The sequence below is a fragment of the Macrotis lagotis genome, chromosome 8 (assembly GCF_037893015.1).
Source record: "Macrotis lagotis isolate mMagLag1 chromosome 8, bilby.v1.9.chrom.fasta, whole genome shotgun sequence".
Classification (NCBI taxonomy): Eukaryota; Metazoa; Chordata; class Mammalia; order Peramelemorphia; family Peramelidae; genus Macrotis; species Macrotis lagotis.
In genome coordinates, this window is record NC_133665.1 from 14642478 (window position 1) to 14666859 (window position 24382).

General features: G+C 34.8%; 1 protein-coding gene across 1 annotated transcript in view; it reads right to left on the reverse strand.

Annotated features, from left to right (window-relative positions):
- Window positions 1-3751: 3751 nt before the first annotated feature.
- ZC3H7A (zinc finger CCCH-type containing 7A) overlaps window positions 3752-24382 on the reverse strand; it is an 80153-nt gene continuing 59522 nt past the window's right edge. Inside the window, exons 17-23 of the mRNA XM_074196414.1 lie at window positions 24285-24361; window positions 21883-22016; window positions 21364-21469; window positions 16636-16744; window positions 11042-11175; window positions 8888-9051; window positions 3752-5150 (exon numbers count right to left, since the gene is read on the reverse strand). Coding sequence (XP_074052515.1) covers window positions 4961-5150; window positions 8888-9051; window positions 11042-11175; window positions 16636-16744; window positions 21364-21469; window positions 21883-22016; window positions 24285-24361 — 914 coding nt within the window. The 3' untranslated portion in view covers window positions 3752-4960. The remainder of the gene's footprint in view (window positions 5151-8887; window positions 9052-11041; window positions 11176-16635; window positions 16745-21363; window positions 21470-21882; window positions 22017-24284; window positions 24362-24382) is intronic.

Genomic DNA, 24382 nt, shown 5'->3' on the forward strand with positions numbered 1-24382 from the left:
GCTGCAGGCGGGGACACCTCGCACCTGCCGCGCCTTGCCTTGGGCTCGCCGCCACATCTGCGCCCCGGGGGCACTGGGATGAGAGCAGCTGGCACAAGAGCAGGGCAGGGATTTTACAGCCGACCCAGATCACCAAGGAATCGATTTAACACGTGGCACCGTTCCTCACCCTTTGCCCTTCTTTGCATAAATGAGGGGCGAAGAAATGCAAATAGGCTTAGGCCTCAGGCATGCCAGAATGTAGTTTTTAAAATATTATTAGGTAACAGATGATGGATAAAAAAGTCTTGGAATTAGGAACGTTTGGGGAAAGTGGGTATCATGAAATATTGTGAGGAAAAACAATAGAATCCAGACAGGGCCGGTTGACGAATTTCTCAATAATCCTGAGATAAGACAGCACAGTAGTTTCGAATCCGCACGCAAAAAAAAAAAAAAAACCCACTGAAAATCATAAAATGTCAGAGTTGAGAGGGCCTTAGAAGCGCTCTTAGGCAGAACCAGCCCTGGCCCCCATTTTTACAGATGAAAATACTTTGTATTCAGTTAGTAATCTTGACAGAGCTCAGACTTGAATCCATTCCCTACCTTCCTATGCTCTTTAATTATTCCATGCATTTTCTTTTTTTCCCTTTATTCCAGCACTCATTTTTTGTAAGATTTTGAGTTCTGCATTTTTTCTGCTTCCCTTCATGCCTTCTTATCCTCCCTAATGATAGCAAGTGATCTGATACAGGTTATACATGCTCAATCATGTTTAACATATTTCCATATTAGTCATGTTGAAAAAGAATCAGAACAAAAACACATGAGAAAGAAAAGCAAATTCAGCAAGAATAACAGAAGACTTTGGTCTGCATTCAGACACCATTTTTCTCTATTCCGTGTATATTCTATTTGATTGTTAAAAACAAAGGTCATGTGATCAAATGAAATGCTTATAGATTTTGAAAAGCTGAAGATTACATTGCTCACAAGTGTAGTGATATATTTACTAAATTAAGGTAAAGTAGATGGTAACTAAGTAGAAAGGATGCCTTTATTTCAACTTCCACTGAAAAAGCCTAAGTATTGTGGTTCTAAACAGAAACAATTCATATTTATAAAGCATTTTTAAATTACAAGGTACCCTTTTATACACATTATTTCATCTCATCTTAAATTTCCAGGAAGAAAAGTATTTACTTCTATTTTGCAAATGAAGTAAAGTATTCTTGGGCCCAGAGCAAGTCAAGTATGGAGGTGGGGGAAAGGGGAGTTGAAGGAGTACAAATGCAGAATTTTTACAATATACTAACAAAGAAAGCAAAAAGTCTTAAGATTCACATAGTTTTATCTGCTGATTTCAAAAATATTAACATGTGTATACAGTTTAAAATTTTTTTGCAGGGGAATGGGCTTAAATGACTTGCCCAAGGTCACACAGCTAGGTAAATTAAGTGTCTGAGGTCAAATTTGATCTCAGGTCCTCCTGACTCCAGAGCTGGTGCTCTATCCACTGTACCACCTAGCTGTAACATACTTTTTAAAGCATTTTCTAACCCTTATTATTGTAAGGTAACAGAGCAGGTATTATTCTCATATATTGCTAGAAACTTAAAAGTCTAAAGCTGAACACAACAAACCTATTTCTGTCCAAGGCACCACTATCCAGTATGTTGGACTTCCCCCACATATCCACCAGTTAGCAAAATCTTATTTCCATCTTCATATCTCTCACATTTATCAAATTTGACTGCTTTTCTCCCCTCACATTGGTACCACCTTGCTTCTGGCCCACATCATCTGTTAGCCATATTATTACTTAACTGGTTTTCCTACTTTAAATCTTACCACTGCTATCCACAGCTGGAAATTCTATTACAGATCTGACCATGTGATCCCCCTATTCAATTAATTTCAATGGTTTGCCCATGCCTCTAGGATAAAATATAAAATTTAGCTTTAAAAGTCCTACATACCATGGCTCTAATTTCTCTTTCCCAGGCTCACTGGTAATTATCCCCCCCCCCCAATCATTGAACTATCCAAATTTATCTCATTCCTCATAACTGACACTATCACCTGCCTATTACCATTGTTGATGGAGATGTAATTATATCTTAGAATATACTGTTAACTATGCAATTTTCAAACGCCCATCTTATTTCATACTATTCTTCAAATGATACTTTATGCTACAGTGGGAACTACCATAGTCCACATAATATTAAAGTTGAGGGTCTCTCAAAAGGACAATGGAGACACACCTAGTAAGCATGAATAAAATATATTACAATGAACTGCATATAAGGGAAGCAATGTAAAATAAGATATATAAAATTAGAAAAAAGGTAAGCAAAATTTATAAATGGGTACTGGAGGACAATACAGGAGTTCTTGGCTTGGTTGTACTCTGTCTTGGTGAAAGGAGTACTCCACATGACTGAGATCACAAATATACAGATAGATCAGAAGGACAAAAATTTAAAGCTGGAAGAGATCACAGAAGTCTAATCTCATGAATCCCCCCTCATCCAAACAGATGAGGAAACTGAGGTCCAAAGAAGTAACTTGACACAGCTGTGAAACAGCAAAACTAGGATTTGAGTCTGATGGATAATCTAATATTGAAACTGAGTTATAACTAAAATTATAACTATGACTATATTTAATATAAAGGCACATTTTCATAAATCCAATACCAAACATAGTTTAATTATACATTCCCTCAAGATTTTTTTTAAGAGAACAATGAGAGGCAGCAATCTCAAAAGGCAGAGGGTCACTAACCTGGAATGACAGAACAGTTCCAGAGGTTTTTCTGAAGACACCAAAGATCATTTTTTTGCTTAATGATTAAAAATCACTTCTTCCTATAGAAACATTTTGGCCTGAAAATATTCTGCAGCTCACCAGGGAGGCATGTATTTATCATGAAAATGAGGACAAAGCTAATAATAATGACAGTAATAATGTAGGAATTTAAAGTTCTGCAAAGCATTTCATAATGTCTCCTTTGATCCTCACAACCACTGTAGGAGATAATTGCCATTATCCCCATTTTATAGATGAGGAAACAAGTAGAAGTTGGCTTGACAAGTCACACAGCTAGGTAGGGTTGAAGCCATATTTGCATTCAGGTTTTCTTGATTCTAGGTCCATCAAAGTACTCCTTACACAACTGATCCTGCTTCAGATTGACCTAAATTATTCTGTTTTATTGAACAGAAATGTGGCCAATCGTATTTCAAAGCACTTTCTAGACTTCCCTCACAGAAAATATAAATATAAATGCTTCATGGAAAATGTCAAAATGAGACCTCAATGATATCACACTCAATTTCTGAAAGTCATTGGCAAAAATCTGCCTCTGTATCCAGCCTGTGGAAAAATGTTAGATTTGTATATGTATGTGTATTTGTATATGTCTTAAGAATAAGTGGTGTTCTAATGAATTTATGTTAACAATTTCAATAGAAAGCATGGGCTGGAAACTTTTCCTCAGTACCCCCAATTAATTTTAATCTTTCAATTAAAAATGGAATCTGACAGAAAGATAAAACTATCAAGGTTAAAACATTCACTAAAAAGCCACACACAACCAATCATAAACATGAATTACATACAAGCATCTTTTTTTTAGGGTTTTTTTTTTTTTGCAAGGCAAATAGGGTTAAGTGGCTTGCCCAAGGCCACACAGCTAGATAATTATTAAGTGTCTGAGGCCAGATTTGAACCCAGGTACTCCTGACTCCAGGGCCGGTGCTTTATCCACTGCGCCACCTAGCCACCCCTAGCATCATCTATTTTTAAAGGAAGAGAGAAGCAGTTTAGCAGTGAGTAGAAGTCGTTTATTTAATTACATTACTGCTTTATTTTAAAATAGGGTGAGTAGGATGGCCTCATAAATCGTTATGACAAAGCTAACGATGACATAATAACTGGGTTTCACCTCCTCAAAAGACATCATGCATTCCTTTTAGGATAAAACATAGAACAACAGCACTAGAGCTATTATAAGAAATAGCATGTAAGTCAGTAACACAGAAGATTTCTTATTCCAAAAGTAAAGCATACAGAAAAAGAAAAAGTACCCATTCAAAAAGGCTGCTAAATGTTTAAGCATTTAGTACATAATTTCCTGACTACAAAAAAAAAAAACTGAGGAACCTTAATGTTGAACAGGAAAATAAAATGTTTGATCAATACTTCTTTCATTAAAAAGGACTGGCCCCCCTCCCCCCCAAAAGGCATCTATATAAAGTTTTATTACAGGCAATATTGGTCCATACAATACACAATACCAACAATACAAGTAAAATCTTTCAAAATCATCATTTAACAGCAAAGACCAAAAAAATTAAAATCTCAGCCAATCAATTCTCCAAAACTTCTTAGTGCATTTTCAAGATTCTTTCAGTGATAGTGAAACATACAAATAGAGAAAAAATACCCCATTCAACAAATACTAGTGTTAAATGGTTATTTTGCTTAAAATTTTTATTAAGAAAATCCTTTTTTTAGCAACCTACATACAGATAAGTAGCAAACTTTATTTTGTTTTAAACAAACTCTTTCCATTAAAACACTTAAAGAATTTCATCCATCATTTTCTTCTTATTCCAGAACATTTATTATCTTACCTTAAAGGTCTCAGCTTAAGGACCAACTCAAGAGAGGTTTTCCTTTTCTTCATCCTTTTCCCCCCTAACAACCTTCCATCCAAAATTATGTTCAACAGTTGGCAAATCTGGTATACTTTATGGCAGCCTGTCACTTTATCATCTGGTTTTATGACAGCTCAGCCAGATCTGTTAAACACCCCATTTTCATTACCACTGTAGAATGTTGTTCAGGAGGAACAATATATATGCCAATACAAGCAGAAAACTTGCAGCTTCTCTGCTACATGCTTTTGAATACTTTGAAATTTTCAGGTTGATGCTTTGATTAGGAAACATACATATCACTTTAAGTATTAGTTTAAATCTTTAAACAAAAAACTATATTTTCCAAAGTCATTATCATTTGGTGCAATCAAGTGGTCTTTTCTTGCTTTGCTAAGCTTCATCTTTAGAACATCTCTTCGTTCTTGCCATTCAAGAAGTTCAGCATTTCCATGGGCAAATTTACAGGTGTTTCCTTCTGTGCAAGTACCAGCCATATATCTATTAAGAGAAGTTTATACTTGAAACTTACTTAATCAATTTGTAGTTCTAATATATTATCAGATAAGTATTTATAATTAACTGATCTTAAAAATTCTCAATGCTCAAAAAGTTAAATGAATTGCTTGAGAATTATTGTGATCTTCATTTGATAATATAAACTGAAAGATACTTAGGGAAATAAAAACTTATAGAAATACTTAGTTTAGATTTTCTATTGTGTACTACAGTAAGATTCTAATTTTTGAAATTCTATATAGTCACCCCAGCAAATATTTTATGCAATACATAAATTTATCCTACAGAATCTTCCAGATAAACATGGGAAAGAATAAAACACTCAAAAAAATGATAATCTCTTATATTTCCTGGCATCCTAATTAAGAACTCTTGTTTTTTCCTTTCATCCTAGGGCTGTATATTTTGTGCCAAATTTGGATCAAAAACAACTTTCACAAGGGATTAATTATAGTTGCAATTTGTTAGTTTCTTCCCAACTACCCTCATCACCTACTAAGAAATAAATAAAACTTGCAACACTAATGTATTTTTTCAACATAACAAGCTGCAGCACCAAAAGAATTAATATATATCTCTCTTCTCCACCTCCACCAGCCAGTAATCTACCCCATACACAAAAAAAAAAATTAAAAAGGAGGAGAAAAACAATTCAGAAAACTATCCACCAGGTGTGACAGTATTATATAAAATTATAGTCTCCTTCTACAAAGGGGAATGGATATTTTTAGGAACTCTTCTGTCAAGCTAAAGTCAGTCACTACAATTACATCATGTTCAGTTTGGGATTTTTATTCTTTATGTTTACAATTGTCATTGAGCACATTGTTTTGCTCGTTCTGCTTCACTCTATTATCAATTACTTCATATAAATGGTTCCAGATTTTTTCAGTTCTTAATATTCATCAGTTTTTTGGTTTTTGCAAGGCAATTGGGTTGTGACTTGCCCAAGATCATACAATTAGATACTTAAGGGTCTGATCCAAATTTGAACTCAGATCCTCCTGATTCCAGACCCAGTGCTCTATCCACAGTATCACCTAGTTGCTCCTATGAAGTTATAAGACCAAGAACCATTCACCAATGAATAAATGGTGAAGGGATATGAACAGTTCTCCAAATAATTAACAATCACATAAAATACTATTCCCTAAATCACTATAAAATAGCAAAAAACCTCAAAATCTAAATCTCTGATATTTTACCTCACATCTAAAAAATAAGCATAAACAACAAAAATCAGAAATGCTTAATTAGAGAGGCAGTCTTTGGTTTTACATTCTTGGTGACCTCATTAGCTCCCAAGTGTTTGACATTTCTATGCAAATAACTAACAGATCTACAGATCCAGGCCAACTCTCTCCTGAGCTCCATCCAGTCCAATATCATCAATTACCCATTAGACATTTCAAATTGGATGTTCCAAATTCATCGAAAAGTCATTATGTCTAAATAGAACTTACCTCCCCCCCCAAAACCTCCACATTTACAGAACCTCCCTATTTCTGTGGAAGGTCAACCACTAGTACAGTTTCACAGGTTCATAATCTCAGTATTTTCATTGACTCCTTGCTCTATATTTAATGAGTAACCAAATCTCGATGTTTCTACCTTCACATCTTTTGCATTCAATCCCTTCTCTTTTTCTTAAACAGTTACCACTTTAACTCAGGCCCTTTCACCTGACCTATTTCAATGAACTCCTATGGTTCTTTCCATGTCTCAAGTCTCCAGTTCTGATTCATCCTCTACACAGCTATCAAAGTGATTTTCTTTAAGCACAGGTTTGACTAATCATTAAACTGTCCTTCTAAATTCCAGTGTTTTCCTGTTGTCTTTTGAATCAAAAGTAAACTCCTTTGTTTTTAAAGGATTTTTAAAGCACTTCACAATTTAATCCTCACCTGTTTTCAGCCTCATTATCCTTCCTGAAATTTATACTCCAGAAAAACTTCTGTTTGTACTTCATATATTATATTCTTTCTCCAAATGTCATGCTTTGCCACTGACTAATTTCCATGCCCGTAACACACTCCTTCATTGCCTCACAGAATCCCCAACTTCATTTAAGATTCAATTCAAGGGGGCGGCTAGGTGGCACAGTGGATAAAGCACAGGCCTTGGAGTCAGGAGTACCTGGGTTCAAATCTGGTATCAGACACTTAATAATTACCTAGCTGTGTGGCCTTGGGCAAGCCACTTAACCCCATTTGCCTTGCAAAAACCTAAAATAAAAAAAAGATTTAATTCAAGTACCATTTTCTATGATACTTTTCTTGATTCTTCCAACTACAAGAGTGCTATTTAATTGACTCATTTTTATTCTGTATTTACCCTACATACACACAAACACACATATATATTTTGCTCTAGTTATACTTACAGATGTCTTTTCTGTCTCCTGTAACAGAATATAAACTCCTTAAGTTGTATGTAACCATTTCTCAGGGGCAGCTAGGGGGGTGCAGTGGACAGAGCAAGGGTCCTGGAGTCAGGAGGATCTGATTTCACATCCAGCCTCAGATACTTGACATTTACTATGTGATCTTGGGAAAGTCATTCAACCCCACTGTCTCACCAAAAAAAGTAATAAGTAACTGTTTCTCTTTGTTTGTAGCTCTAGTACCCAGCACTAGTGCGTAATGCTTATTATTATTGGGAGAACTATGAATCAGTCCATCCATTCTAGAAAGCAATTTGAAATTATGCTTTAAAAATAAAGAGTGAACAATGTCCAGCCCCCCCCCCTTTCTTTAAATTTTTATTTAATGAAGGCAATGGGGTTAAATGACTTGTCTAGGTCACACAGCTAGGCATTTATTAAATGTCTCAGGCAGGATGGCTGAATTTGAATTCAGGTCCTCCTGAGTCCAGAGCCGCTACTCTATCTACTGCACCACCTAGCTGGACCCCAGTAGTCATTTTTTGTTTGTTTGTTTTTTTGCAAGGTAAGGGGGCTAAGTGCTCAAGGTCACACACAGCTAGGTAATTATTATTGTGTCTGAGGTTAGATTTGAACTGAGGTCCTCCTGACTTCAGGAGCAGCACTCTATTCACTGCACCATTCAGCAGATTCAACTTTTGCATGGTTCAACATATACTGGAGATCAAAGATAGAACACATATACACCAAAATATTCATAACATAATTGCTTTTTGGTAGCAGAGAAATGGGAAAATGCCTATAAATTGAGGAACAGCAAAATAAAATATGGTACAATTATGTAATGGAATATTATGTGGCTAAAAAAAAGAGATGATGACTATGAAGAATTTAGAAAAGCCAGGAGAGATATATGAATGAACTGGTGCAAGGTAAAGTAAGCAGAACCAGGAAAAAAATATATATTAACAACAATATAAATGGAAAGAATTTTAAAAACCTAAATGTTACATAATTATAATGGTGGCTTAGCCCAGAAAAGAGGAAAAAATATATATTTCCTTCCCTTTGCTGAGGGACTGGATGTGGAAAAACCGTATCAACTATCAGACTCAACTGATACATTAAGTCACTTTTGTTTAATAAAGAGAGAGGAGAAAAAATTCATCTTTATGGCAAGTGTTGGTTTGTTGAACAGGGGAGAGGAAAGGGATATAGTATATAATATATATAAGTAATTACAAATTATAATTTTATAATTATTAATTAAAATTAAAAATTAAAAAGATACTATGAGGTGAATAATTTTAGGTCTAAAATTTTAAAACCTACATACCTATCACAAATACTAAAATATCCCGTTGGGAAACGGTGCTGCCAGCAGTACTGGTCATCTTCTGTGTGGAAAACTTTCTCTTTGTGCTTCTCTGAAGAAATGTGACCTTGCCACTGTTTCTCACTGTTACAATTTTTCCCACACAACCAGCAGTGAAAGTCTACCTGTTTACATAAAAATAATTAAAGTTATTACCCATTTAAAATTACTCAATAACATAAAAATCATTTTTAAAAATTTAAACGTACTGAAAAAATTCATTCAAATTTATATTGGATTATCCCAAGCAAAAGTGATCAGCTTTGATAATGAAATAATTTTTTTCTTTCTATGATAAATTAAAGCATTTGGTTCTAGTCTCTGCCTCTCCAATATGTTTTCCTTAAAGCTTTATGAGCATTAAGAAAAGTCTGTTACTTTTGAAAAAATGCTGTAAGATATATTATCAAAGCTTAAATAGCCCTCAAGATGAGTTTAAGCATGTCCTAGAAAGATATATATATATATTCAATCATTTTAACACATATGTCTAGAAGTTACTTGCCACTTCACCTCCAATTTATAAACATATATGGTCTGAGATAGGATCCTATTTAAAAAAAGGTACTACAAATAAGGAAAGTAAGAAACAGTTCTTAAAGAACTTTGCCTACTCCAACACAACCTTAGTCAATTTTAGATGACTACTTAGGGATTTTAAATGCCCTTATATAGATTATACTGGTTACTGATAAATTAGACACCTAGTAAGGTCCAATTGAAATATCTACTATACTCCTTTCCATTCTAAAATGAGTCAATTAACAGTAAAAAATCACTGATACCATATACAGTAATAATTTAGGACATGAAATAGGAGGGTGCAAAGCATCCAGGCAAAAGCAAAACACTTCTTCCAACAAAAGAAAGTCAATTCCTAGTCTTCAACAAGCAATTATAGTCACAAAGATAATAGAGAGGAACAAAGATTAAAAGTATATAACGTTTAATGTGCAATTTACCCACAACCATCCAGAAAAAGAATAAAAATGATTCCCTGAAGACGGGGGGGGGGGGGGGGTGTTATGTAAAATGCCACTCTGAGGAAAAAATAAAAAATTTTAAATTGACTAGATACAGAGAAAAATATCACCCAGGAAGACTGAATTACAAAGGGAAGATTCTAAGAAAATAAGACAGAAAAGATTAAATTCATGATAACAAGCAATAATGCCATTTTAAAATAATGCCATTCTTATTTGAAAGTAGGCAGAAAAAAATGGGCACTAGAAATACATATCAGTTTTTATGCTACAATTTGATTTTCTGACTCCTATCCTTTTCAGCTATCATTGAAGTACTTTAATGATATTTCAATATTCATGGACTTATATTTATATCAATGCAGATACATTGATGCAGGTTACAAGCAACCCTTCTGTGCTCCAATACATTTTTTAAAAATGGTCCTATCTTGGCCAGCTTTCTGAGGATGAGCTTTACCAAACTTAACTAGTTATAAACTGAGTCAATTATATGCCAATACTTGAATTCTTTCCAGCTGCCAAGCTTATGTACTCTGGACAAAGTCTTTGAAATCCAGGATTACTTCCTTTCTACAATGAGGCATCAAATAGGACTTTAATGGAAGGGTCATACAGCAATTATATTTTAAGTGCTGTAATAGTTTGTCCACAATTTTATAGTTAAAGAATCAAAGAGATTAAGTGAATGGAAAGAGATATAATAACAGTAATATTAGAAGCCAAAGTCTCCTGATTGCTCACCTAGTATATTACCAATTCTGTCAATCCTAGATGTATCTGTTTCAATTTAAAAGTAATGCAAATAATTTTAAACTGAAACTATATTAAATTAATACTTTCTTTATATGCTGTCTCTCATTACTAAGCAACTTATAAGGAAATAGGTAAAACGGAAGACTTGGTTTTCACTAATATGGACCAACTGTGTATGTGAACATGAATAAAGCATGGAACCTTTCCACACCCTCTATTAACACTGCAAGACAGTAGGTTATAGATGAAATAGTGATTTCTTTTTTTGTTTTTTGGTGAAAAAAGTTGTCATACTAGAAGTTCTTCATATAAATGAAATCACAGATTCAGACTAGCAAAACACTTAAAAAGTTTATGATTATTAAATAGTTCTTACAGTAATTTCAGCATAATCTGTTGGCATATGAATTTGTTTCCCATTTTCTTTGTTTGACTGGCCAGCTACATCATCAGTTTTTTCAGGTTTTTGACTCTTAAGCCAAATATCATAAAATTGCTCCATATCTTGTACTGAAGAAAAAAAAAATTCAACAATTATACCACAGTGGAAAAATGCAAATGTAAGCATATAACAACAGAAAAGCAAAAGAATTGATAATACATTTAGAAATGTATAAATACAAAATAGTAAATAAGTTAAACTTAAAAACAAATCTGATAATCATCTGAAAAAAATGAAAAAAATCATTGATTAGAGAAATACAAATTAAAATAACTCTGAGGTACCACCTTACACCTATCAGAATGGTCAGTATGACTGAAAAGTTAAATGATTAATGTTGGAGGGGATGTGGGAAAACTGGGACACTAATGCATTGATGGTGGAGACATAAAGTAAGAGAGCAATTTGGAGCTATTCTCAAATGGCATAAAACTCTGCATACCCTTTAACACAGCAATACCACTACTGGGTCTGTCTCCCAAAGAGATCACAATAGGATAAAAAACCCTACATGTATAAAAATATTTATAGCAGCTCTGTTTGGAGAAAGATTTGGAAATTGAAGGCAAGCCCATCAACTGAGGAATGGCTGAACAAGTTATGACATATGAATAAGATGGAGTACTATTGTTCTGTAAGAAATCATGAGTGGCCAGACTTCAGAGGTCTGAAAAGACAAGCATGAACTGATGCTGAATAAAAATGGGGAAACCAGGAGAATGTTATATACACTAACAGCAATATTGTGTGATGATCAGTAATACTGTGTGATTATCAATTATGTTGGACTTGTTCATCTGAGTACTCCAATTCTAAAGGATTTGTGATGGAAAAAACCATCCACACCCAGACAAGGAACTATGAAGTCTGAATGCAGACCAAAGTATACTATTCTCATTTTTTAAAAATTTGTTTTATATATTATGGTTTTTTCCTTTCCTGCTTTTTCCCTTTTTGATTCTTTTTTTCACTTCAAGATTAATACGGATATCTTTAAAATAGTTATACATGTATAACCTATATTAGATTGCTGTCAGCAGAAGAGGGAGGGAAAGGAGAAAACTATGAAACTCAAAACCTTACCAAAAACAATTGCTAAAAACTATCTTTGCATGTAGTTGGAAAAAATAAAATATTAAAAAAAAATTTCTGAAAATCTAAGATCCAAAATCTAAGCCTTTCAGAACTTCAAAAGTCAGCTTCCTGAGTTATAGATCATCCTTGCATTTGCAAGATACTCTTCTATAATTAAATGGACTTTAAAAAAAATATATCAGGAGGTACTATCATAAGTGACAATTTAGCACTTTATCATATTTGTTGATATTAAAAGCTCTTGTCACCACCATACCTATGCAAATTTACTTAACATGGTTTGTAATGATACTTGACTTATAAAGATAAGAAATATATTACAATTACGATCAAGATTCTAAAGTCCAAGAATCAAATAAATATTCCCAGAAAGGACCAAAAGCTAGAATGCACTTTATAACGACATAATCATGGGTAATGATCTTGAGCAGCAGCTGAAAGTTCCTTCTTTGGTAAAAAATATTTGACATTATTACAAAAAATCTATAAGATCTGGTGACAATGAGCTGGTTTCATTGAATCATTTTCAAGTGGTTTGATAGACTAAGAGTAGCCAAATTTGTGGTTGTCATTAAGCAATTCAATCATGTCTGATTCGAAGTGAGCCCAACATACTTTGTTCATGGGATTTTCTTGACAAAGATAGTAGAATGGTTTGTCATTTCCTTCTCCAATTCCTCCTCCCTTTTATAAATGGAGTCAAATAAGGGTCAAGTGACTTGCCCAGGGTCACAAAGCTACTGATTGTCTGAGGCCAAATTTGAACTCAGATCTTGCTGACTTCAGGTAAATTACCTAGGTGTCCACTGGCAGCCTAGGAATAGATTTTTTTTTCTTAAAAACTGAAGGAAGTATTATAAGGATTCTTAACTATATGAAAAAGTATCTTCGGTAAGATCTAGAATTTGATTTTTATCTTTACTTAGTAAATCCTTTCTTTTAGACAAAAGAGGTCAGAATGTACTTTCTTCCTCAAAAAGAGATGTTCGTGAGGCAGTGTGAAGGCAGGAATTACCAGAAACTCATTCCCCCAAAAAACTCCAAAAGTCATCAAATTATAACTCTAACCAAAATTTGGAGGGGCAGAACCAACAGAAAGACTGGAGTGATACAATTTCCCAGTCCAAGACAACTTGAAGGTTCCACAAGAAAGGTCTGTTTCACTGGATCTAGGGGTTTGAAAAGAGCTGCAGCTGTAGCGCACCGTACTTGGGCCGAGTGCCTGGGTCTGTGGCACAGGGGACAGTTTCCACACCTCTTGGCCCAGGGATCACCAGAGACAGCTGGAGGGAATGGTGAGAGAACTCTGCCACACTAGAGTGGAGCACCAACCTCAGAGTAGCCCTGCAGTGAGAACCTGCAGCAGGAATCAGCAGAGCCACCCAGCACTTCCAGAGCTCACAGACAGTAAGGGAGTCAGGGGAGACTGCAGAGGTCTCTCTGCTCTCCCTGGATGAGGACTATGCTGTTTGCCCACACTCAGATCCAGGTTGCAGTTTGGGCTCCCATACTACCATAGTCAAGCCGGGACTCTCCTCACAGCTCTAGGGCAGAGGGGAGGGCCTGTGGTCATCTACATCCCAGAGTACAGGCAAGAGAGCAGTCAGAGCCTCTCATAAAACCTTGGAAGAATGAAGGTCCTTGTGGATTGTCCCCCAAACTCCCCAAAGTCTTGGAAGTGCGGTAAATCAGTCATAGGCTGAGGAAATGAGCAAACAACAGAAAAAGAATAATCTGACCATAGAAAATTATTTTGGTCCCATGGAGGACCAAATACATACTCAGAAGATGACAAAGATGAAGCTTCTCTATCCAAAACCTCCAAGAGAAAAGAGAAAATGGGTTCAGGCTATGGATGAGCTCAAAAAAGACTTTGAAAAGCAATTAAGGGAGATAAGAGGAAAAATTAGGGCGAGAAATGAGAGTGATGCAGATAAATTATGAAAACCAGGTCAACAGAGCTTGGTGAAAGAAATACAAAAAAGAATAAGAAAATAATGTTACAAACCAGTTTAGGCCAAATGAAAAAAGCAACAAAAAAGGCAAATGAGGAGAAGAATGCCTTAAAAAAGCAGAATTGGTCAGCTAGAAAAGGAGATTATAAAAGCTCTGAAGAAAATAATTCTTTCAAATGCAGAATGGAACTAAAGGAAGCTGATGACTTTGCAAGAAATCAGAAAGAAATAAAACTAACTCAAAAAAACCCCACAAAAATTAGAAGAAAATGTGAAATATCTCACTGGATAAACAACTGATCACAAAAACATGACTCAGGAGAGATAAGTTAAAAGTTATTGGGATACCTGAAAACCATGACCAGGAAAAGAGCCTAGACTTCATTTTCCAGGAAATAATAAAGCAAAATTGCCCTGAGATCCTAGAAGCAAAGGGTAAAATAGAAATTGAAAGAACCAATCACCTCCTGAAAGAGATCCCAGGGGTGGCTAGGTGGTGCAGTGGATAAAGCACCAGCCCTGGAGTCAGGGAATACCTGGGTTCAAATCCGGTCTCAGACACTTAATAATTACCTAGCTCTGTGGCCTTGGGCAAGTCACTGAACCCCATCTGCCTTGCAAAAAAACCTAAAAAAGAGAGAGAGAGAGAGAGAGAGAGAGAGAGAGAGAGAGAGATCCCAAAAGAAAAGCATCCAGGAATATTATAGCCAAATTCCAAAACTCCCAAGTCAAAGGGAAAATACTAAAAGCTGCCAGAAACAAACAATTCAACTACCAGGGCTCTATAGTCAGACTACACAAGATCTGGCAGGATCTACATTAAGGACCCATAGGGCTTGGAATACGATATTCTGGAAGGCAAAAGATCTTTGTTTACAACTGAGAATCAACTGCCCAGCAAACTGAACATCCTCTTTCAGGGGAAAAGATGGATTTTCAATTAAACAGGGGACCTTTCAAACTTTCCTATTGAAACAACCAGAGCTGAACAGAAAATTTGATCTCCAAGTACAGGACTCAGGTGAAACCTAGAAGGTGTGGACAAGGACTATGAGGAACTTAATGATGTTGAACTGTTTGTACTCCTGCATGGGAAGAAGATACTGATAACTCATAGGAACTTCCTCAATTATAAGAGCAGTTAGAAGAAGTATATATATATAGACAAGGCACAGGAAGGACATGAATATAATGGTACAGTATAGTAAAAAGAGGGAGTCGATGGGTGATAAAGGAAAGTACTGGGAAGAGAAAGGAAAAGAAAAAGGGGGTAAAATATTTCACATGAGTCAAGAAAAATCTTTTGTAATGAACTGGAATGGGGGAAAGCAAGGGGGAATAAGTGAGACTTCATTCTCATCAGAAATGGCTCAGAGAGGAAATAACACACACTTAATAATACAGAAATCTTTCTTACTTTAGAGAAAAATGAGAGGAAAGGAATGGGATAAGGGGGAATGGGGGGAGGGAGGGGGGAGGTGATGGAAGAGGGATCTTGGGAGAAGGTATTCAGACACAACACACTTCTGAACAGGGACAGGATGAAAGGAGAGAGAGAATAAAATAAATGAGAGTAGGGAGGAATAGAGTGGAGGGAAATACAGCTAGTAATAGAAACTGTGGGAAAAGATATTGAAGCAACTTCTCTAGTGGACTTATGATAAAGAAGGCAACTCATCCCAGAGAGTTGTTGGAATCTGAACACAGCCTGAAGTACACTTTTTTTCCCTCTCTCACTATTCTTGAAGTTTCTCTAACTTTTTTTTTGTTATGTTTACTCCCACAACAAGATTATTGTAACAATAGATAACAAACAAATAACTAAATAAATAAATAAATAAGGAAATGTTCATTTTTTTAGGACTTTCTTGCATTCAAAGAGAATTGAATTGAAATAGCATATTTTAGAAGACATGAACATAGTAGCCTATATAGACTATTTGTCTTCAGTATTTGATAAAATCCTATCTACTTACTGGAGGAATTTTTTTTCTTAATAGGATGAGCTGCAACTCAAAATTGCAGCTTTTGTAGTTAAATATTCAAATCCTGCCTGAGCTTTCTCTCAAACATTCGTATGAAATCCTAATAGAAGGGTTTATTTTTGCCACTGCTTTTATCCCCAGCACTTAGCATAGTGTATTATTCAATAAGTAAATGTTCAGTAAATATATGTTGAATTTAATTATGAAAATTAAATGGTGATCATTACAGGTAAAATGATGTCTTTTAAAAACTTAAGTAGGGGGCAGGTAGGTAGCACAGTGGATAGAGCACCGGCCCTGGATTCAGGAATACCCAAGTTCAAATCCAGCCTCAGACACTTAATAGCAGCAAAGAAGAAACATTAGTAACCTGCTATATGCAAAGGGAAAAAAACTACAATATTATAGAAGAGGGCAGCATATTTTAAAAAACTTAGATGAAATAAAACCTTAGTGCTGACATTATATTATTAAAAATTTAATTTTTACTCACTTCCATTCTCTTTCATGTAAGTCCAAACTTCTCTCTCCTCAGGACTATGTGCAAAGGAACAATTTCCAACATACTGGCACTTCTTGCCAGAAGCAATATGGTTACACAGCTATATGAAAGAAAAAAATATTCTTTAAGCCTAAATTCTAAATGAAACTAATTTTTTACATTAAATCAAGACAGGATGACTATATACTCTACTCAAGACTCAGAAATAACATTTCAAAAATGAAAACCTTTAGGTGAGGTTTTAACTTTAAATAGTAATCTAAAATATACAATTAAGTCTCCAATTTTTTAAAAAAATTTGAAGGGCTTATTCTTACATGCAATTATCTAAATATTCAAAGTTGCTGTTTTAGTTTTCTATACAGCAGATTACTTTAACAATTAATACAATCTGGCCATTTTGAATTTACAGCTCCAAATCTCCACCTTAAACAAGCTACTTTTACTGACTTTATTTGAACAATGAGAAAATTCAGCTAGTTTGTATAAAAACTGGATATATATCAGAGAGGTGAAGAAATACTAATATACTATTCCCAAAATAACTAAAAAATAAGATTTCAGAAAAACCCTTACCAACTAACTTACTTAAAATGATAGCAGATGACCTCCATTCTCACTAGATGTACATTATCTGAAGATAATTATTATATTAATTAGGACATTATAGCTTTCCTATAATACCATTTCCTGTTATTTTGTAGAATTTAAAGGTGCTATACTGACAGGTACAAATCTAAAGACTTGCCTTAGAATCACGTCTGTCAAGAAACAAGAAAACATTTGGCATTATTTAGAAACCTGAATTAAAATTCTATCAAATAATTAAACTCATTTTTCTATGTCATACATTCTGAATACAACTACTAATAAGTTTATGCCAATTTATTTTTTGCTTGAATAAAATCAGGCCCACATCATTTAAAACATTACTTAACCTAGGTAATTTTAAAAGTATATTACTTGCTTATATGGAATTTTTAAAGTGCTTTCAGTTTTCAAACTACTGTTTATGCCCACTCACTTCGATCAAGAGCAGCTAATAAGTACTAGCTAAATAAACATGGACATATTATTCAAGAGAAAAACTACTTTTCCATGCAGAGAGTATCATCATTCTCATATGTCATATTACATTCTATTATTGCTTATAAATAAATAAGATGGCCATATGCCGCAAGAGTATGTTTTTAACAGTTTGTTTTCAAGATTACAACAGTAACAATAAAGAAAATAAACATTTCAGGGTTGGTGATATTCAGAGGTATAAGTACAGACTCCTGAGTAGTTCTCAAAACTCGACAGACCCTCAAGCAATCAGTTCAATCTGCCTTCAGGCAGATAAAGTATAATTAAGCCACATTTCTGTCATTAAAGATTATAGACTAGACACTAACAAACATAATGAACTCAATAATTTGGGGCTGAAAATCAACAAGTCCATAGTTGTATAGGAGAAAACAAATTCATAAATTTCAAGTCCAACTACAACAGAGGACAACTAAAGATAAACAGCCTTTCATTACTTCCTGTCTATCTGGAAACAGAACATGATAACAAATGTTAGTGTGCCTTTAACATCTGTTCATGTCTTATCTTTTTCTTTATCATACAGAAAGGCCTTCAATTCTCCAATTTCTATTAACAGATGTATTTTCCTAATAAAACATACCAAAATGTACTCACAAAAGGATCAAACTTTGAACTATGATAAACTCTTGTATCATAATTTGTGTGTATATATACACAAACATAAATATAATTATTTTCTATATTTTCATACATATGTACATTGTTATATTATATATGTGTGTATACACACACACACACACACACACGAATTATTTCTATTCCAATAGGAATGGTAAACCATCTCTTTATTATAGAAGGAAAGATCAGCAATAAATATTGGATGAGGAAATATCTTTCTTAACATTAAGTTGTTCTTCCACTTAACTTTGCAAGAACGTGGGCTAGTCATGACACCAATTAAATCACTATTTTTCATCTAGGAGTTATCCCACAGCCATTGTCCTTTTAAAGCACAGGCAAAATGTTTAGAGTTTTTCCTACCATACTAAGTATAATTCAATGAATATCTCATTAATTTGGCAATCATTCAGGGTTATCTATAGGCATAAAATGGTCCTGGGTCAAACACCAAAAATGCTTGATAAAACCCTAAATGATTTATACCATAATTTGCAAAGTATAGATTTTACAGAAGTGCAAAGTTCTATAAAACAATGAAAGTCATTCTATATCTTTTTCAATATCTATTGCCTATTTAAAGCAAAGACCACAACTTAATTTGTTAAGAGTATCTCCAGTTCATCTGTATTGTGTGAAAGGTTCTTGCTACTGCTTTAATATAGTGAGAATTATATGTAGCATGTGAGCAAAGGAAGGGCCTTGCATTTGAAGTCAGAAGAACTGGGTTTAAATACCAGGTGCAGTTGCACCACTTAATATCTGCCTGATATGAGGCAAGTCCCCAATCTTTCAATTTTCCAACTATTAATTGTTTAAGCCCACTCACATGGATCAAGAGCAGGTAATAAGTACTAGTTAAAATAAACATGGACATATTATTCAACAGAAAAACTACTTTTCTCAGGTTCTTCCTTTATAAAATGAAGTTGTTGGACTAGATGATTTCAAAGTTCCCTTTCAAATGTAAGCTACAAACCTACAATCCTAGATATATCAGCTTATTCCACAATATATTTTTTTATGGTCTCATCTCATGGATAGTATTCCCCTCTTATTTAGAAATTCTTTACCAAGCTACACAAATTATAACAAAACTGGACCAGGCCTAATCTTGTTAAGTTAAAAAATATACAACTCAAATAGCCAAAGTTGTATGATATCAGTAATTTAATCATAAACAATGATTGAAAATTGATTCTGGGGGCGGCTAGGTGGTGCAGTAGATGGGAGCACTGGCCCTGGAGTCAGGAGTACCTGAGTTCAAATCCGGCCTCAGACACTTAAATAATTACCTAGCTGTGTGGCCTTGGGCAAGCCACTTCCCCACTGCCTTGAAAAAAAAAACTTAAAAAAATTGATTCTGAAAATATATATTGCCAAATTTTAAAAAATTATTCTAAGAATAATTAAAAATAATCTCTTGTCTACAAGATACAACACTGGTGAATTATAACCACATAGAATAAGAACTTAAAAGTTGTTTTTACATGAACAATAATCTAAATGAAATATCAATCTAGTGCTATAGTTCTATTTAAATCAAACTGGTTTTTTTGTTATAATTGTTTAAGATAATTATGTTTCTGGTTATTAAAAAAAAAAAAAAACACCACCACAAAACCCGAAGGATGAAGTTCCAAAATCCTAATGTGGTATACCTCTAAACAAGAATCCATTGCCTCCAGGTAAGGGACATGATTCAGAATACATAAGCAATTTCTTTAAAATTAGCTATAGTTAATATGGCAAGACCATCTGATGAAACTTTGTCTTCAAGAGTTTGATATCTCTGTCTTTTTTTTTGGTGAAGGGCAGGGAGCAAGGAGAGGAAACCAGACTGTGATATAGCTATGAAGAAATTCTATCAGTGCTTCAGATTGGCAGCTACGTGTTTTTTAAAAATTTTTTTCTAGGCAGTGGGGTTAAATGACTTGCCCAACATCACACATCTAGGTAATTGTTAAGTGTCTGAGGCTAGATTTGAACTCAGGTCTTTCTGACTCCAGGACCAGTGCTCTATTCATTGCACCACCTAGCTGCCCCAGCGGCTACACTTTTTTTTTTAGGTTTTTGCAAGGCAAATGGGGTTAAGTGGCTTGCCCAAGGCCACACAGCTAGGTATTAAGTGTCTGAGACCGGATTTGAACCTAGATACTCCTGACTCCAAGGCCAGTGCTTTATCCACTACACCACCTAGCCGGCCCCAAGATTTTTGCAAGGCAATGGGGTTAAGTGGCTTGCCCAAGGTCACACAGCTAGGTAATTATTAAGTGTCTGAGGCCAGATTTGAATTCAGGTACTCCTGACTCCAGGGTCAGTGCTCTATCTACTGTGCCACCTAGCTGTCCCCAGCTACACTGTTAAACACCCAACTGGGGTACAGATTAGATGTCATAACTCTTAAGTCCAGCTCTCCAGACACTATTGAAACTACCTCTCAATTATCCCACCTCAAAAAATTAATTTTTGGATAAGAATAATTATTTTTAATGGGAGGAGAGAGGAAAAAAAGAAGGGAAGAGGTCCAAATCTGTACTATCAGTTGCTGAGGGCACTGAGAAATTAAAAGACTTGCTCATGGTCCCATAACCAGTATATAACAAAGGCAAAACTTGAAACCAAGTCTAGCTGACTCCTTGAATATACTATGCTATACTGCCTCTTCATAAAGAAACAAAATGTTCTTAAAAGCATCTTATGAGTTCTTTGTAGTTCACTAACCAAAGCTAATTTTGTGAGCCAATGGCTTCACTGTTACCAAATACATTGTGAAGATATTTAACTACTTAATAAATTAAGTAAACTAATTAAATATTATTTAAGATATTAAAGATATTTTTGAATGTCATAAATATTTAAAAGGAATAACGTTAGTTTTTAATTTCACTGTAAGTTCACTAATAAAGATTACTATTTAAAAGTTCTAAGTTTCCCTCAAATTAATGTTATGTTGCAATTATTTGAGGTGCCTAATAAAAAAAAGTGGCTTAAAAATTACGTATGTACATCAAACTGTAAAGGCATTTGTTTCTTTGTGGGAAGAGGACGGATGTTCATCCACTTCTTACGTTCATTAGACATCACTCTCATCGCTCGACGATCTTTGGTCCACCTAAGAAAAATGGAGTTCAGAAAAACAAAGACACACTGGCAATAGGTACAACATATAGGAATAGAGACAAAGTTTGTACCTCAAGGGCCATCAGAGATTTTATTTATTTTGCTTAGCTCTATGGTAAGTATTATTTCACAATGTTAGAAATACTACCTCATTTTAAACTGATATTTACAATAAAACATTTTCTATTGGGCATTCAATATTAAAGGAAAAACAAAAATTAGTCACAAAAAATCAAATTTAAGAATTTTAAAGTGACAATTCTAAAAATTAACTCTTCCTCTGACTTCCAAAATAATTTACTTTCCCCTTGCCCTCTAAAATGCTTTAATTTTTTTCCTATGGCTCTCCTAATTTAACAACATATCAAATAACAAACTAACATTTGTTTTGCACATGCTACTTACGAGTGCCTTGCTTTAGCACTACAGTATTTTCTGTTTTTATCTGGTTCGATGACTTGACCATTTCTCAAACACTGGGCACATACAAACTTTATTTTTAGATTAAGAGATCCATATTTTATTTGATTTCCAGGAACCTTAAATAAGAAAAAAATTAGAGAATGACAAAAACAAACCAAAAAAATTAATATAAAAACTACAAGAATTATCCTCCAAATCTAAAATGTACCATTACAAATATATGCAAACTAAATAATATGGCTGTTTTTAATAACACTGATAATATTTATAACTCACTAAAAATGAAAACATTTAGAAATGACAAAACTCTACTGTAAAAGTAAAAACAATAAAAATGGCTAGTCTTTTATACAGTACCTACTATATGCCAGACATTGACCTAAGCACTTTGTAAATATTATTTCATTTGATCTTTACAACAAATCTGAGAGGTAGGGGCTACTATATATCCATTTTATTAATGAAGAAATTGAGATAAAGAGACTATATGACTTGCTCAAGAGCACACAGCTACTAATTATCTGAGACTGGATTTTTAACTAGATCTTCCTGACACCAGGGACAGCAATCTATCTACTGTACCACCTAGTTTCCTCTATTACCAAAGTAAAATAAATTTATTTATAAGTAGATTAGGTTGGTTGGTTCTTGTCCTTTGTTATAGAAGAGGACCAAGACAACATCATTATGTAAAGACAAGTTACAGTGTGTCCAACTGTGGCTGATCAGACCAATACAAGCTTGGGATGCTCTACCACAGGTCAGGCACCAATAGACCATGGGATTACCTGGGATAAGTACTCTAAACTTGTGCATCTCTTTGCATTGTTTCAATTCTGCCCTGCATAATAGAGTGCAGCACCCTCTCTGATAAGGGCATGCCATGCTGGACAATCCTGTGCCAATGTTCCCCATGCTCAATAATAATTCTAAATTTTTTAAGAAAGACCTACAGGGTTGTGAGAAATCTAGGACACTATTACATTGTTGGTAGAGCTGTTAACTCATCCAACCTTTCTGGAGAGAAATTTGGAACTATGCCCAAAGGGCAACAAAAATGTGCATACCCTTTCATCCAGCAATACCACTACTGGGTCTATACCCTGAAGAGATGATGAAAAAGGGTAAAAACATCACTTGTACAAAAATATTCATAGCAGCCCTGTTTGTGGTGGAAACGAATTAAAAATCAAGGAAATGTACTTCAATTGGGGAAATGGCTTAGCAAACTGTGGTATATGTATGTCATGGAACACTATTGTTCTATTAGAAACCAGAAGGGACAGGAATTCAGGGAAGCCTGGAGGGATTTGCATGAATTGATGCTGAGTGAGATGAGCAGAACCAGAAGAACACTGTACACCCTAACAGCAACATGGGGTGATGATCAACCTTGATGGACTCGCTCATTCCATCAGTGCAACAATCAGGGACAATTTGGGGCTGTCTGCAATGGAGAATACCATCAGTATCCAGAGAAAGAACTGTGTAATTTAAACAAAGACCAAGGACTATTACCTTTAATTTAGAAAAAAAAACATATCTTATTATTTGATCTTGCTATCTCTTATACTTTGTTTCTTCCTTAAGGATATGATTTCTCAGGGCAGCTAGGTGGCACAGTGGATAGAGCACTGGCCCTGGAGTCAGGAGTACCTGAGTTCAAAATCCAACCTCAGACACTTAATAATTGCTTAGCTGTGTGACCTTGGGCAAGCCACTTAACCCCACTGCCTTGCAAAAACCTTTAAAAAAAAAAAAGACCTTCAGAATATTCCTGTATTGCTTTTTCTGACCCCGCTGTGAGCACTTGCCCTGTTTGAGTTATCCATAAAATTGTCTTTTTGGCAAGCATGCTTTTGGCAATCAAACGACATGACCAGTCCATTGTAGTTGTACTCTCTGTAGTAACATTTGAATGCTTGGCAATTTAGCTCTAGAAAGGAACTTACCCACATCTCTAAGATATACAAGATGAGTTACCATTTATATATTTATGATAACTCTAGAGCTAGAAGGATATTCAGATCTATCTTGTCCAACTGTGGACCAGGGAACTTTACTGCTTGCAGCCCCCAATTTGTTGCCCATTTTCCAATTCTAGCTCTCCTGGAAATTTTCTTCCCTAAAGGACTACCTTTCTTGCATATATATGTATCTCCAGTACCTATTAGTAAACAGTAAAGGTTGAGAAATGATTTTGCAGTCATTCTTTCATTGCCCAAGTTCACACAGATTGCATCAAAGGAGGCAGATGAACCAGATGCTCCAATTCTGGAGCCAATGCTCTTTCCACTATACCATCTTGTATTGAAACCAATAAGTGATTTTTGTCATATTAGTAACAATAGGATGTCAAATGAAGAGCATTCAAGTGAAAATACCTGTGCTCCATGTGCTTTTGTTTCTATGTTTTGCCAATATTGCTTAGATTCTTGAGCAATGGCATCATGTGTTATACCTAAAACAACAAAAGCCTTCA